Source organism: Callorhinus ursinus, unplaced genomic scaffold (genome assembly GCF_003265705.2).
Source record: "Callorhinus ursinus isolate GAN/ISIS: 27379988/994484 unplaced genomic scaffold, GSC_fseal_2.0 scaffold63, whole genome shotgun sequence".
NCBI lineage: Eukaryota > Metazoa > Chordata > Mammalia > Carnivora > Otariidae > Callorhinus > Callorhinus ursinus.
This window is the reverse complement of record NW_027397125.1, coordinates 116,671-134,036: the sequence shown is the minus strand read 5'-3', so window position 1 is coordinate 134,036 and position 17,366 is coordinate 116,671. Positions and strand designations below refer to the sequence as shown.

General features: G+C 34.0%; 2 protein-coding genes across 10 annotated transcripts in view; one reads left to right on the top strand and one right to left on the bottom strand.

The window, feature by feature from the left end:
- Nucleotides 1-1,726, top strand: part of PDSS1 (decaprenyl diphosphate synthase subunit 1) — a 44,397-nt gene extending 42,671 nt beyond the window's left edge. Inside the window, exon 11 of the mRNA XM_025891990.2 lies at nucleotides 1,270-1,726. Within this exon, the coding sequence (XP_025747775.2) occupies nucleotides 1,270-1,410 (141 nt within the window). The 3' untranslated portion in view covers nucleotides 1,411-1,726. The remainder of the gene's footprint in view (nucleotides 1-1,269) is intronic.
- Nucleotides 1,727-2,758: 1,032 nt separating this feature from the next.
- ABI1 (abl interactor 1) overlaps nucleotides 2,759-17,366 on the bottom strand; it is a 127,112-nt gene continuing 112,504 nt past the window's right edge. For 4 of the 9 annotated variants that reach the window (XM_073885572.1, XM_025892006.2, XM_025892005.2 and 1 more), the window contains 4 exons: nucleotides 14,907-15,080; nucleotides 11,690-11,776; nucleotides 7,435-7,620; nucleotides 2,759-3,681 (listed from right to left, as the gene is read on the bottom strand). In XM_073885572.1, coding sequence (XP_073741673.1) covers nucleotides 3,506-3,681; nucleotides 7,435-7,620; nucleotides 11,690-11,776; nucleotides 14,907-15,080 — 623 coding nt within the window. In that variant the 3' untranslated portion in view covers nucleotides 2,759-3,505. The remainder of the gene's footprint in view (nucleotides 3,682-7,434; nucleotides 7,621-11,689; nucleotides 11,777-14,906; nucleotides 15,081-17,366) is intronic. The other 5 variants (XM_073885573.1, XM_025892001.2, XM_025891983.2 and 2 more) reach the window with 2 other exon arrangements.

Genomic DNA, 17,366 nt, shown 5'->3' with positions numbered 1-17,366 from the left:
CCACAAAAGAGAAAGCTGTGGGCACTCAAACCAGTGGAATGAACTAGAGTTTGATGGAAACCTGCTGGGGATGGCAGCTGTCTGGTAGAGCTGGAAGGCGGTCAGTCTAAGCAGCCAACAGAATGATGAAGGCAGTGGAAAGATTATGGATCAGACGGTTACATTCAAAAGTAGGCTTCTGTACACTAAGGCAGAGCAAACTAAAATGCATCCTATTTTGTGTCAATTGGTAAAGTACAAAAAAATCAGAGGCCTGGGTGGCTTCAGATGGTTGGGCGTCTGCCTTCGGCTCAGGTCATGATCCTGGGGTCCTGGGATCGAGTCCCACATTGGGCTCCTGGCTCAGCGGGGAGCCTGCTTCTCCCTCTCCCTTTCCCCCTCTCCCCAGCTCGTGCGCTCTTCCTCTGTATCTCTGTCAAATGAATAAATTAAAAAAAAAAATCTAAAAAAATAAAAAATAAAAAAAAAAAGAGGCTTTTCCGAGTGACGTTAGGAAAATTCTGTTCTGAATGACAGCGGGCTCATGAGCTTGGAACGATGGGGAAGGAAATGAAGTGACAGTACATGACTTGATTCTGTAGTAAACGTATCTTTACATCATGGAAACAGTGTTTTATTAGTGTTCAGCTTTAGAACCAACATAAAAACATGGCTCCAGAAGAGAATGCAAATCTCTATTAAAGAACACTGGTATCCTTGAGATTAAGTAGTTGGTGCTACATAATGACAAAAGTAACTAACAGAAGAACTAAAGATGGTAATAGGATTATCAAATCAGGAGGTGTAGGGGGGATGGGCTTAAATCCTCACATTTCTCAGCAGAAAGGCAATAGATAATAACTAAAGTGGCTAATTAAGACATTAAAACCAGCAGATAAAGCTGGTGTCTTTGGAAGAAGAGAACTGTTGATTTCCGTCATATGCGCTCTTTTATTATGTATATGTTCTTTTCTGAACTTTGTTTTTTACTTAAAAATTTAATACTTAAAAATAAGGGAAAGTAGGTGGCTATTTAATATTAATGAGTTAGTTGCCCTGCATGCTGATAGAATAAAAATGTGCTTCAATCTGAGAAAAAGTGCCTCAACACAGTAGGCAGAGGAAGCTGGAGTGATGAGTTGGAGAGAGAGCACTTGAGACTTAGTTTGGCTATTTATTAACCTGATCTCTATAAAAATATTTTTTGACTATCATAGCAGGAATTTAAGAGCTGATCAGTGAGTGATGTGTCTGTCCTCTCTTGTTCTGTCTCCCCCCCCCGCCCCCAAGAGTGACGGTGTCCAACAAACCACCTACCTCGCACAGCAGTACTGCCATGAAGCAGTAAGAGAGATCAGTAAACTTCGACCGTCCCCTGAAAGAGAGGCCCTCATACAGCTTTCAGAAATTGTACTCACAAGAGATAAATGACAACTCTTTCTGTTATTACTGGCAGCTATTTTACCAGACTGTGCCTAAAGAATTTTGTGAAATATATTTTGCTTCATGTGCGGATAACCAAAAATCATTTCAAAGAATCATTTCAACCTTATTGATGGGCAATTTTTTTTTATTGACAAAGTTTTTCAGAAAACTTTTTAAATGTAATTAAACTATCCGAATCTGTCACTCTAGTCCTGTAAATTCTAATCGAGGTATCTTGATGGTTATATGTGGTATTGTTTACACTGTTAAGATCCACATGTAAAGCCATTACACAAATAAATAATCAATGTTAAAATGCAAATGGTTTATCGTGTTTCACCATAGGAGTAAAGGTCACAAAAATTGTGAAGTCTACATTTCAATCCACATTAGATTTTAACAGTATCCAAAATTTCATATAGGAGAATGGTTTATTATAAAAGACTGTACATAAAATTTAGACAACAGGTTATATACAAAATTAAGAGAACATTCCACTTGGAAAAAATGAAAAAGGTAGCTAGCTGATCACTAGTGATACTGAAATCATGTTTAAAATTAACAAAGGCAAAATGCATATACAACAGTCACATTGATTTGGTAGCAATAATGGCCTTTAATTTTCAGAAATAAATGTTTTGCACTAGTCTTATCATTTTACTATGCTGTTATAAGTCTGTAACGCCCAGTACATAACTGTAATTTGAAATCCAAACAAATCCTCAATACACAGAAACCCATACTTGAGTGCTCTACTTTAATATCCTAGGCAATACAGAATTACACACAAGATAAGAAAAAAACATCCCTCCAACCTTCCCTTAAATTAAGACGAGACACACAAAGTGCATGTGTTGCATTTCAATTATTTCAAAAGACAGTATAAATCTGTTGGTCAGGTATATTCCCTGTTCACTGATTAATACATGATCCACCTTTTTTCAAATTATTTTCTTTTTAAAACCTTTTATGTTGCTAGTGCCAGGTAATGGATTAAATAGCGCCTATTCAAAAGTCAATTGCACCCACTTCTACAAAAACAACATGTAAAAGATACTTATAATTTCCTTTCATTGAACCCAGTATACAACAATCCACTGGAAAACCGAAGGACTAATATGGCAGTCCTTAAGAATTTTACTTAACAGAATGTGCACACTTTAACACATTTTCTTAGCTCTGAAAAAGTTACTTTAGAAAAGGAATTCAGTAGATTGACTTGTAAATACCCATCTCAGATTTTAAATCTGCAAAAATCAGTCACTGCCATTGGGACAGGTTGAGATAAGGCTAGTATTTTTTTCCAAGTTAATATATTGAGAAAATAGAACCATAATTCTGCAATAAATCAGTATCTTTTATTTATTCATTTATTTATTTATTTTAAAAGCAAACCAGTGAATGAAAGGACAAAAACCTTTGGTTCACTTATATATTTATGAATGGAAAAAATTTATAATGCAAATTCACTCATTAAAAAACTTAGGTACAAATTACATTAGAGATAACCCTTTGTTTTGTTTCACATGGAGACCTTAGAGACTCAATTCATTTCAAGAGACCTAAGTACAAGTACTCCAAGTAAATATTACACAAATTGGAAGCATCTTGGATTTTTTACGTGTATTTCAATACATAAATTTGTATGCATGCTTTAAACAAATAGTATATTTCAAGAATGAGAAAGTCTAAACAAAAAGTATGACCAGCACCAGGATTGAAATTTTCTGATTTTAATATTAGTCTGACATAGCGTTAGTAACCATGCTGCACTGAAACATGTAATGGTACAATCTGAATCATGATTTGTTAAATATTATACCCCAAACCCCCAGAATACTTAGGCTGGTCATAAAGTTAACTGTGTAAGTAAGTACATAAGCATAATCAGTTATGGACAGCCTCTTGTATAAATTGCCGTTTAGCAATACACAAACTGCCTCAAAGATGTATGCTTACAGGTAGACATTCAATTATACCAATAAAACAGCATGTCCTTAAAGAATGGGCAAGTTTTAAAACATTTTAAGACAATTCTGTTAACCATAATAGTCCCACAGTATGACTGAGTAATAAGAACCTACTTTAAAAGCAAAAAAGTTTAATCAGTATAGTGCATGATTGATTCAACATAGTTCCCAGGGAACAGACCAGTCACTCGATTGCAGACTCCTTCATACCAGCCATCGTCATTCTTCTTTATTACGTAAATGATTGCACCCTCCATAAATGATAGCTCATCATCCTTGTCTTTTGTATAATCATATATTGCCACAACTATGGAAAGAACAGTTGAAATACCATGGTAAGTGCACTATTTCCAACATTTAACTGAATTTTAAAATGCAATGCCAGTTAAATCTATAGTATAGCAAAACCAACTATTTGTACAAATACTGTTAATTCTTACATCAGTAAGAACAGGTAATTCAGTGGCCAACCATGTGCCTAAATCACTGGCCTCATCATAGGACCAAACTGACAATTTGACTAGAGAGACATCCATAGTTTCAACCTATCTATCCAGTAAAGATCCCTGAATTTACATATTTATTAGATGTTTCATTTGTTCAAATATCAACTAAGCACCAACCATTGCAAAACACCATTTTCCAAAATACGTAGTGGGCAAAGCTACAGAGCCAATCAGTAAATCAGGTAACAGCCCAAACTAATCTGAAAATACACATATCCTGGGAGGTCAATCTCATCCTACTCACCCACAGAAAATAAGCATGTAATTTATGGGGCCAAACCTAGATTGTTTAAAAGAGTATTTACATACTTTAAAGGTCAACTGGATTTTTTTTTTTTAAACAGGGAAATAGGTGAGCAAAGACCCATTAATTAAGACTTAGAGAACTGTTTGCAGTTCTGTGGTATTTGATTACTTTGAGTTCAAAATATTCACTTCCTTTGTAAACAGTGGAAAGGACTGTGGAAGGACAGTCATCAAAACATTACTAGTTTTCCAAACAACTGCTTTATGAATTTAATTGTTCCTTCATTCTGCCTGATAGTTCTAAAGTTATATGCAATTTTCTAGTATATGTGAAAGATTTTCATTACCCCATGTTATCTTTTTTCTTAAAACAGTTCTTAGGACACTTAAGATATTTTGGAACTCCCTTTTCCCCTGAGAAAGATAACTTCTCCAAATTATTCTGAATTAATGAATTATAAATAAGGAAGACACCTGAAGTACTGATCCATAGCACCATTCACAAAATTAAAATAGGCAACCTTTTTTTCCCTTTACAAAACTGTATTAAGTAAACTCAAGTCCATTCTCCTCCATTTTAATCCTGCAGCAGAATCACAGTTACAAGCTCACTGACCTATCCAGTTTCCAAAAAACCCAAAAACATACAGAATAAATAATACTAAATTACTATCCTGGTATTACTTTTGGCTAAGTAACCATTCAAGAAAACTGAGTGTTTACTAGAAAACCATTAGGAAGGAAAACAGTGTAATAATTTAGTCAGTTAACATATTACTTAATTTGTCAATTATTTATTAGCTTCAGTAACATTAATTTCTTTGTATTCAGAGTCACAATAGGTTAGAGTTTGTGTGGTGTAGAGGACTTTTAGACGGATCATGACAAAAGCCTGACACCCTCAAAGTTAGAAGAATGAAAGCTCTCTTTTCCTCATGCTTCTAGTTCCACTTAGACAAAGAGCTGGTAAGAGTACTGAACCAAATTAATTGTTTGTATTTTCCAAGTCCTTTTGTAAATGAATCCTAGTCATTCCCAACTTCCCCTCCCCAATGTATGTATTCTCTCATATAATAATGCTTACTGCTGAGTACTTAATCATTAACAAGTCATTGTCCATTCCACTCTCCAGAATCTTAATTCATACAAAGAGCTAAACTCCCCCTTCTGCATGTACTGTAGGATTTTTTGGAACTCATAAAAGTTTCATACTCTAATCCTACTTCTAAATGATAAAAATTTGAAGACAGCTACTTAGTTCCCCTGCAATCTTCTCAACTTAGAAACAATGCTTTCAACTGTTTCACATTATAGGTGCACTTCCTAGATATTTTGCCTCCTGATATTCTCCTCTTGAAGACATTGCTATCTGCAGGATCTTAAAATGTGGTACTCAAAACTAGACTTAGATACCAGTGTAGTATAAATGGATATGATCAGATTGGTATATATTAGGTTACAGTTCAGCTAATGTATCCTAAGAATTTGGCTTTTGGAACATTCATGTCCAAAACATTCATGATTAATATATTCAACGAAATTCCTATTAAACCAGGTCTTACTCTTCTTGTGATTATAAAGGTGACTATTTAAAAAGACTTGAAATATAATCCTACTAAATCTCAACTCTCTGATTTAGACTACGGGTCAGCAAACAATGGCCCATGGCCAAATCCAAACCATTGCCTTTTTTGTAAATAAAGTTTTATTGGAACATGGACATACCCACTCACTTATGTACTGTCTGTGGCCGCTTCTGTGCTGCAACAGAAGGGCTGAGTAGTGACAAAAAGACTATGGTGGTTGGCAAAGTTAAAAATATTTCATTTTTGCAATACAAACGTATCAAATTATTATGTTGTACACCTGAAATTAACAGAATGCTGCTGTGTTAATTATACCTCAATTTTTTTAAAAAAGTTAAAACTATTTATTATCTGATCTACAAAACATGTGTGATGACCACTAACTTAAGACTATTACTTCAACTTGTAAAGCCATTTTGTAATTCTGCTCTATTGCCAAGTGTATTAACCATTTTATCATTTTAAATTGATCAATTTTTATTAGTTCCATTTAGTCCCAATTTAAAGTTAAATTTGCTTTTCCAAACCAGGAAATACAGGTGCACAACTCAAGACTACTTAAGTTTATTAACCTCATAATAACCAAAACATATCTCTATTTAAAGGTAGAGGAGAATCTAAACATACACTATTCAAGATTTCCTGAACAGTATGTAGAATATTCACAGTTTAAAAATATTTAAAAAGGTACAGCCTAGAGAATGTAGTCAATGGTATTTTAATAGCTTGTACAGTAACAGATGGCAGCTACACTTGTGGTGAGCACAGCATAACCTATAGAAATGCTGAATCATATGTTGTAAACCTGAAACTAATATAACATCGTGTCAACTATACTCAAAAAATTTAAACACACACACACACACACACACACACACACACACACACACAAAGGAAAACAGCAAATTCCCTTTTAGCCATGTATTCAAAACCTTGGCACAAAAAAATGCTGCTGGTCTCAAGAGCTAAAGCTACTTGCTTAACATCAATTAATCGAGTAAAGACCAATGGAAGGGAATATATTTCAAAGGCAGTCAAATATGCTTAACTACGTTACAAGCATTTTTCAAAACTCGACAAATACAGATTTTAAAACAACACAGAGCTGGATGAAGAAAAACAATTAACTCTCTAAAAACAGGATTTCTTTCTTTCCTACCACTAGTTTCTTAATACGTAATTAGAATGAATGTCAGGTAATTTTGATAAATTTGGATGTTAAGAGTTATACATAATCTCATAAAATGAAATTCTAGTGATCATCTTCTCTTCTACAAGATCAACTAACTGAAAACCTTAATTGAGGCTTTTTCTCATGATAGTCAATATATTTTTAAATATTTAGATATGAAAGGTTTCTAAGAGCTTAGAAATTTTGTTTTAAATCTTTACTAATTATATAACTTTAGTAAGTCATTTAACTCCTTTTCTGTGCCTTATTTGTTTCATCTATAAAAGGCAAACAGGCAAGTTCATCTCCAGCTGGAAGCCTATGTCATTTGAAAACCCACATCTAACATCATAACATACTTTTAAACTTAAAAAAATAAAGATCATCCTTTATATTGGAAATGTATAGGAAATAAGGCTTAACTAAATTATGTTGGCTGGTAAAGCTATTCAAAGGGTTGAGAAACATTGGACTGGATGTTCTTTATAGCTCTAAAATTCTATAATTAGGTTAGTTTTCTTTACCTCAATTCAATGATGACTGTACCTTACCTTTCTCAATATAATTCTTGGGGGCCCAGGCAGGATCCCCATCTGCATATGGATCATTATACTGAACTACTGCAGCCTCTTCATCTTCATAATCCACTGGAGGTGGTGGTGGCGGAGGTGGAGAGTCATCAAACATGGGAATGTCATCTGGGGGAGGTGGTGGTGGTGGAGTTGGACTATCAGCAACTAAAAGAATTTAGATAATTAATTTGAATCAGAAATTACAGTAAATGAAAATTCATAAGTTAAAAGAATTTAAGAAAGCTCTAATTTGTATATAGCATGCACTATAATAAAACATGCAATGATTAGAAATAAAAGCTTGGTGTGTTAGAGCTTCTACTACTCTTAATAATAATTGTGCAATAATAAAATAAGCTAAAAATGAGAGTATTAGGAAGTGCTACAAATTAATGAATGCAGGAAGTTAGGACACAATGTCTCTTTTTATAAGGATTACAGGAGTAAAAAAGTTTCCTTACTCCAAGGCTCGGACCAGAACAAATGTCACCTTTTAGTAAGCGTACCTCCTTAAATAAGCCTTATGTCACATTTCTCATTATTTGGACTACTGTAAATGTTATGTTATACTGTTACATTTAAGGTTTGATAACCTATTCACTATGCACATTCAGGTCCCCGATTTTAGCTTTTAGTTATCCTTTAGTTCCCCAGAAATAAGCCTCCAGTGGGTGGATATTTATCTGTTTTAATCGAGAAAAAAGTTGGCAGTATCAGGTATGCTTCTATGTGTAGGTTTTCTATTCTTTTATTTAAATTTTAATAAGAAATTAAATTAGAAAATAATTCCAAGCTAATACAAAATCTCATTGAATATTTTCAGAAATGTCTATAATTCATAATCAACTTTTTAAATACAGAAAACAAGCTAAGAATTTTTGCATTATTGCTAGTAAAACTTAAGTATGGGACGGGGGAAAGACTCGATTCTAAAGATCCAATTTTCTAAGAATACATCCACAATAAAGATTTTTAAAATAAAGTGTTGCAGAAAGATGTAATTAAAAACAAACAAAAAGGAACTTATATCATGCATAACAATAATGACTCATACCTCAAGTTGTAGATGGGTGTGGTTACATGTATGTGTGTGATTTAAATAATCGAACAGTGAAATGAGAAAATGTCAGGCTAGAACTATGCTCCCTGAACTATTATGATACCAGGTAACAAGTGCTCCCAATATTAAGGAATTCAAAGCTAGAACACACAACTAACTCTTAATTTGAATTTCTGATTCACAAATTTCTTTGAAAGTTAAAGATGTGAAAATGTTTTGACAAAAACTGATACAAAGAATTCTATAATATCCGCAGGGGAGAAATTCAGAATACCAACATACTAACTCAAATGCCAATTTCTGGGGCTATTTATGTAATCAAAGCATGCAGTCATAATCTATTTGTAGTACAGGTTTTAAAGTTTACTCCACCCTATTCGGAATAACGTGCTGAGAACATAACCAAGGGATCCAGACTTAGAACATCTGTGGATAATAGCCCTACTTCCATACCCACTTCAATTCTGTGATTTTTATTTGATCCTGTCAGGGGACGAGAAAGACTATGAGAAAATAAATCCTGTGTAGTGATGCTCATTCTGAAGGCTATCAAGCAGGTCTACAATTTATTTCTCCATCCAATGCTTGGATCCTTTCTGCCCCTTTCTCCATAAAGCTAATATTATTGAGAGGAGAAGAAAATGGGTATGAATCCATCCTAACATCTAAGAGCCACAGCTCATATCCTTAATTTGGCTTAATGATAAATTATGTGTTTGCCTGAATCCCTAAATTGCATTTACTTTGACTTATATGTAACTTACCAATTTCATGTTTTCACTCAATTGTCTTCATGTCCCACTGCTGTGAATCTACACTGGCTTATCTCCAAATCATATATACACAAGGGCAGAAATCTGGTCAATCTAATTCTCTATGCATAATCCTTTGTCTAGCACCACACATAATTAGTTCAAAAATGCTTCCTGATGTTAATCATACACAGATGTAAACACATGGACTTTTTTAGGGGCTCATGTCTTAAACTGAAGCACATTTAGTAGGTTAACTGCCACAGGCATTTATTATCACCAATTTTGAGTGCCATAGGAAACTGCATATTTAAGAGAAGAACAGAAAATTCGTACTCCATAAAACATGTAAGATACTGATAGTTTATAATCAATCTTCCTAACATGCTTTCAAAGAAAATAGATCCTAAATAAAGCTGCACATTCTGCAGCACAAGTAGAATAACTGATTCCAGTTCATAAGTGTGGGGAAAAGAACTAAAATAAAATATTAAGTACCATGGTCCTCCTTAGCAAAAAACATGCATGCCCATTAATACTGAGTTTCTATCAAAAAAAAAAAAAAAAAGCTGGGGTGCCTGAGTGGCTGTCAGTTAAGCTTCTGCCTTGGGCTCAGGTCATGATCTCAGGGTCCTGGGATAGAGCCTTCCTCCGGCGGGGGCGGGGGGGCCCTGCTTCTCCCTCTCCTGCCTCTCCTTCAGCTGGTGTGCGCATGCTCACTCTCCCTCTAATAAATAAATAAAATCCTTTTTAAAAAAAAAAAGTTACCAAAATGCTAGTCAATATGCTTTGGCCCCACTAAATGGATGTTTATTATGGCTATCTTAAAATATTTCCTCCCCCTTTTTGTCTGTAAGGCAGCTCAAAATTTTTAAACTCTTACAGCATGAAGGACTAGCAATTTACCCTTATTCACGTCTTCTTAAAAAAATAAGATTCACATTTTTTTATAAGTTTAAACATACTGGGAGTTTTCAAACAAATGTTAACAATAAGGACAGTTTACACTCAGAAATTTCAACATTTTGGAACTACATTTTATAAAAAGCCCATTCAATCATACATGTTTCTTAAAGGTACAAACTTTGTCTTAGATTATTTGTACTCTTCCCAGAGCCTAGCACATAACACTGAATAAACAATTATTTGACTGGAGGAAGGGAGGAAATGTGGAGAATTACACAACAGAGTCAGCAAAAGCCGAACAATGGAATTTCCCACACTGTAATCTCCTGGAAGATGGGGTAATCATGTGGGTTACACATTTGTTCAAACCATTCTAAAATTTATTTGCATGGCAATGATCCCAAATGAAGTAAATCACTACTAGACCACCTTACCATCTCAATCTCAACAGCTATTTTGGCCTAGTGTAATCCAGTAATGGTGGTATTTTTTTATTTTGTCAAGTAACATTCACTCTGATCGTGTAGTTAGGGTTATACATCTTCTGGAACCTCAAGATAATTAGGCAGCAATATAAACTACTCTATCCTAATCAAATCCATATATTAAAAGAATTTCCAAAAATCATTAACCTGACCTCCCTGAGAGAAGACCTAAAAGCGGACAGATATATGTATTCAGAAATATTTCTCATGGGCCTGCGTGTAGCCAAAACACGAAGAGGGCTTGCCATTATCACTCTCGCATGGATAACCTGGATGGAAATTACTTATTCTTGCAGATTCATTCTTATCCTAACAACAAATCTTTATATAGGTTCAAAATTATTTCTGTGTAAAAATCTGAGGCTTCGGGGCGCCTGGGTGGCTCAGTCATTAAGCGTCTGCCTTCAGCTCAGGTCATGATCCCAGGGTCCTGGGATCGAGCCCCACATCGGGCTCCCTGCTCGGCGGGAAGCCTGCTTCTCCCTCTCTCTGTGTTCCCCCTCTCACTGTGTCTCTGTCAAATAAATAAATAAAATCTTAAAAAAAAAAATCTGAGGCTTCTACAAAGCTTTCACTAAAATTTTTATGTAACTAAAAGGGGGAAAAAAAAAAACCTGCCCCCAATGCATAATAAATTTAATCTCATACTCTATATGCTCATGAATTTGCTGGTAACAGAATACAAAATGTTTTCTAATTCTCTTAATAACTATTAGAAGCTGGTAGTTTCCGTACAATTTGAATTTTGTTTCATTACACTTTCCTTAAGAATCTGCAAAGATCAGATTTCATGTTTTAGATCATGTAAATAACATAAGTAAGTTGCAGTTTTGAATTTATATGGGTCAGTAATCATGCACACAAGAGAAAAAAACTGAAGACCGTGCTCTTCAGTTTCAAAAACATAGCTGCACCTATTTTCAAGATAAGATTAGCTTCTCAATAAAAGTAAGAAAATGATGACTCATCAGCCATGCATGCTATAAGGAGACAGCCTCTACTCTTTGACAGCTCAGTTTTTCCGAACTTACTGTTTTCCTGCACCCTGGCCACGAAGCCTGTGAGAGGTATCTGTGGAGTCAACTGAGGCATAGGGGGAGGGGGTGGAGCAATAGATACTGGCAGCAACAACACAGTATGGGGGAAGTAAAACAGAAAAAGGAAAGAAAAGGAAACAAACAAAAAGCAGAAGTCAGTTACAAGGACCACAAACATAAGTACGCAAAGAACAGTTTGCAAATGAAACAAAACAAAACAAAAAACAAAACAAAAACCTGCAGAACCTTCTTCAAGTTCATTTCCCACCAGTCAACCTAAACTGAGTTGTTGCTTAGCCAACTGGTTAATTTTTAAAAATACATTTAAGTTAATCCTAATGTTATACTGTTAGGGGAAGATTTAAGCTTACCATCACACTCATTTTCATGCAATGAATTTTCAAATTCTAAGGAAAGACTTTTAAAAAAACGAGTAACAGCGATATTTCCAGGATATTGTGTCTTTATTTCCAGGATATTGTGTCTTTGCCATATCACTATAACCTAGCAGGTATGTCTAGATAATGTTGTAAGATAATGTTGTAAATAGATAATGTGGTAAGATAATGTTGTAAGTTAGATAATGTTGTAAATTAGAACCCAAATAAATATGTTATGGAATAGCTGTTTATTCCATATATAAAGACACTATCAATCACAGGTTTCCTTTAAAAACAGTTCTTCTATCTAAATTTATACACAGCTCTCCAGGAAAAACCTTGTTACTGTAAAACAAGGTCGTTATTATTTTCTAAGGTAACAATTTTATTTGTAAAGATATCCCTCCTAAATTAACTAGGGAATAAGAGTGTTCCACATACCATGTTAATTGTTCATTGAGTTTCATAGGATAAGTATTTCACAAGTGACCTCCTTCATTTTATCACTGTTCTGAAATAGGAAACCTGATCTCATAACAGGTTAAAATATGCAATTATCTGCACTAAAGTAATTTCTAACAAATCACTGAGTAGCTGTAAACATTCCAACTTCCTTCTGGAAAGGACATAATTTATAGGAAATTGGTATCAAATGCTCACGTGGGCAACAAATGTATTAAAAACTGTAGCAAACTAGAAGTAAACATTCCTAAGTTTACCACTGTCTCATTTTTAACAAGACAGTAACTGCCAAAGGCTGCTTAGAAAAAGTCAATAGGACTGACTCGCAAAATTCAGTTTACTAGCAGTCACCAAAACGTGACACTAAATTGACAGAGAAAAACAAGTTATTGGTTCCCAAGGATCATTTAACCAAAAGGTTGTTTCAATTAACCCAATGTATAAATTTTGTTGGTAAGCATAAAAATTTGAAAGAGGTTCAGTATTCAAAGCAGCAATAACTTACCAAAGCAATATAATTACATTAATATTCATTGTATGGCTAAAATTAACATTCAATTCACTATGTAACTGGTCCTCACTGATTCTGATACTTTGGATATAGAACGCTCTTAAATAAAATGTTACAGTTTTGATTTAAAAACAAAACAAACCTCCCACAAGCCTAAAAATTTTGTTTAGAAACAACCCTTAGTAACTAGACATGCTGGTTAGTAAGACAGAAAAAGAAAAGCTATGCTATGAAGATACTAGTCATTACCACCACGTCTGGACAGAAGGGGAAATATGCACATCAAAACACTAAAAACATTTACATCCTACTACTACTACAGCAACGACCACTACCACCACTATTACTACAACACCAACAGTAACTCAGATTGATGGATAGTTATTTTGACACATATTTTTAAAATTTGAGTCCAAATTTCCCTTATAATATCTAAAAGATATAGTCACTTAGTAATGAAAAGGTTTTATTTGAGAATAAGTAACCCACCGAGCACTGTTAAAATAAAACTAAACAAACATACATTAGGTGAAGTGTCACCAAAAACCCTATTTGCAGAGTGAACCAAGTATCTAAGTGAATCAAAGAAAAATAAAGAACATAAAGATGGGATCTAAAAACACAACATATTATGGAAAAAAAATTAAAACATCATGAAACTACTGAGGCTAATAATCAGATAATCCATGGAATATTCAGACTCTAGCTACCTTTCATTACCAAAAGGAAATCAGGGAAAATGTGAGATAAAATTCTAACGGGTAAAGTTTCTTGGTAGGCAGCCTGGAAATTTTAGTCTGGAAAAGGACTGTATAAATTTGGGGATTATCTGTAAATTTTGACATTTTTGCTAAAGTGTTTTTCAATTCTCAGGAGTTTTTTGCTACAACACAATCTTGAACTCTAAAATTTACATTGGAAATAAATAAAAGAACTTTCCTCTAGCTCTGCTGTAAAATACATGTTCAGAACACACGTTATAAATAAACTTAAAACCAACTTCTTAGGGAAACGGGGAGTACTCAGTGTTTTTTACTAATACAACATGCACCTCTAGAAAGTAGTTACAAGTGCCACATGGGAAAGTGTGTTCTAGTCTATACCCAGTGTTCGCCTCTTGAAGTCAATAATAAATACTGCACAACAGGCTCATGTCAGATTTTTTTTTCCTTTGTGAATTAAGCATCTTAACATGGAAAGTGAAATTAATGATTACTCTAAGCAATTCGTACTCCCTGCCATTTTAACTATTTTCTTATCTTTAAATATCTTAAAGCCTTTAAAAACACTGATTGCAGTTAGTGTTGAGATGTGCAATTTGACATAAAGAGAAAGAAATCAGAAGAAAATCCTCCCCACTGTTACAGTGATTAGAGACAGAATAAGCAGGCATCACAAATGTTTTTAATGGTTCTGAACTCATTTCAGTACAGATTAACAAGCTTAAAAGTGATAGCCAGCAATTTCACTGTATTAAAGAAAAATTTTCACAATGTTCTTATTTTCACTGCTACTGAAGTGTCTCAAACATGCCAAAAATAAACTCAGTTTAATTTCAGTATTTTTCTTCTCTAGTTCTACTTATAGTAATAAAAATATCATATTAAACCATTAGTTAAATTTTAGTAAGTATACTCAGTATGTGTACATTTTTTTTGAAAGTGTTAAGCAATTATTTTTGTGATAAGCAGTAATTCTTAAAATGGCAGGATTCAAGGACTGACTTCCTAAAGCAAAAATAAACATGAAATAGCATGGTTTCAATTGTTGTCTATCACTGGCAAGAACAACAGCTTCAAATAATTTCCTTCAAGAGGAACTCCACTGTTGCTGTACGCCTGGCAAAGCACAAGCTTACTTGAATTCTGAGAATAAAGTGGACCTCCATTAACATGAGGCTGAGCAGAAAATGGAGCAGTCACAGAGGGAGTTCGTCTGTATCCACCAGAAGATGTCGAGGAAGTGGTAGAGTTGTGTCGAGAAATCTGCCTGGTCATTGTGCCATACTGGGAACCAGGAGCTGAGCCCGGGGCTGCGGAAAAGCATTAGTCAAAAGCAACCAACAAAGAACTTGAGCAACATGTGACCTCCGATGGCAGAACAAAGAGAGGGGGACTCTCAGTAAGAAATACCCATTGCTTTTTAAAGCCCACAGCATAAAATAAAGAGAAAAGTGAAGGTAAAACACAAATAGCTCTCTGAAGTTACAAACAAAAGGAAAAACAGATACTGTGTGGAAAGCTGCAAAAGTAAAATAAGTAACATTCTTAGACCTTTTAATTTAGCAGAATCCCAAATGGTATTTCGCTAATATTAAATGTAATTTTTTTCTGTATCATTTTAGAATACATAGGTTTTACATGTGAACTATGTCTCCCCAACAAAATAAGTACCAAAAGGTAATATGAAATGGAACGCATCAGTTTTCAGATGTGAATGTATTGATTACAAACTTCCTTTTCCATTGCCAAATCTTCAGGAACACAGGTTAAATTATAAAATGTAAACAGGCTAGCATATTTTCCACATATACTTCTATATTTATGTGAATGTTTATTGTGTTAGCAGTTATAATCAAATACGTATGATAGCAGAATCATCTTTATGAGAAGCACAATTTCTAGTTTCAAAGTACTTACATATAGTATCGGATTTGTTACCCCCAAACTTTTAAGAATAACATACTTCCCCTTTCACTTAAGTTTTTGTAACTAACAAAACTGTAAATAATTTTAGACTTTGTGAAATAATTTTCCAATTTTAAAGTAGCTTTATGTAGAAGATCCATTACCTTTCTCCATACTTGGAGGGTTTTTTTCCATCTTATACCCAAAACAATCTTTTATTATTATCATGCATATCTAGAATGACTGAAGTACTAACAGTTCTTAAAATTTTATTCAACATCTTTACCAACATTTCAAAAGTTTAATATTTAAAAGATTAATAAAGTTAAAAGCCTCTAAAGTTAACCATACTTTCCAAAGGTAACTTCAGGATTGTTAGCCTCTTTGCCCCACCCAAACATCTAACCAGACTAAGTAAAACGAGTTTATTTTCATTCAGTTGTGTAATTTCACCTCTCCTAGAGGTCATACAAGTTATTACATAAAAACATACAGCAGAGGTTGTTCATTTTAAAAAGTGCTAATAAACTTAACATTTTGGAGCTCCCAAGCCATAGGCAGTCACTAATTATTTGAATCATCGCCATGCTCATTTTCTAAATAGAAACACATTTTAAAAATAATACTCTATTCAAGAGCCTTCATGAATAAGAAATTTTGGAAAGCTAGGGTTTCCATAGAGCTAAGAGGTAAACCTTTAACTTTTTAATGGAGATCTCTGTAAAATGATTTTTTATACTTCTCTGACTTACATAAAAAGTATATGAAATCCAAGTTATTTTCCTTGGTGATCTAAAACTGAAAACCAACCATTCAGCATTTCCAAACTGTGCCTATTTCAGAATTTACTTTAATGTTTTATTATGTAATAAATCATAATACCAATGGGTATATGATTTATATAATTACATTATATACAGAAATATTATATATATAGTTATATATACACTAATATGTATACAATATATGTAATGGTTATATATTAATTTACATATTTATTTTGTGTATGATTTAAAGAAAAATAAGATAAATACCCAGCTCCACGAAACAGTATCACCAAAGCTTCCCGTTTGTACCTTCTAGATCCCAAAACCCAAAAGGTGTTAAACATTCTTTCTTTTCTTTCTTTTAAATCACAGATATATATAACCTTAAACAATACAGAACACACAGATAAGTTACAATTTATAAACTTTTATAATGGAGTTATTATGCATGCTGCTGGCTTGCTCTTTTTGTTTTGTTTTGTTTTTTATTTAAGATTCACCCCTGGAGGGACGCCTGGGTGGCTCAGTTGGTTAAGTGTCTGCCTTTGGCTCAGGTCATGATCCCAGGGTACCGGGATCGAGTCCTGCATCCTTCTCCCTCTGCCTGCCGCTCCCTCTGCTTGTGTCCTGTCTCTCTCTCTCTTTCTGACAAATAAGTAAATAAAATCTTAAAAAAAAAAATTCATCCCTGGTGGTAAGCCTATCAATATTGTATCATCCATTTTTGTTGCTTTATTTGCATGTGAGCATGCCACAATTTATCCACTATACTGTGATTACACATTTCAGCTGCATCCAGATTTCTGCTAATAATGCTACTACTGTGAACATTCCTAAATGGGTTCCTGAGTTTCTCTACAACACTGGTTCTCAAACTTCAGCATTGATCAGAATTTCACCTTGAGGGCTTGTTATAATACAGAC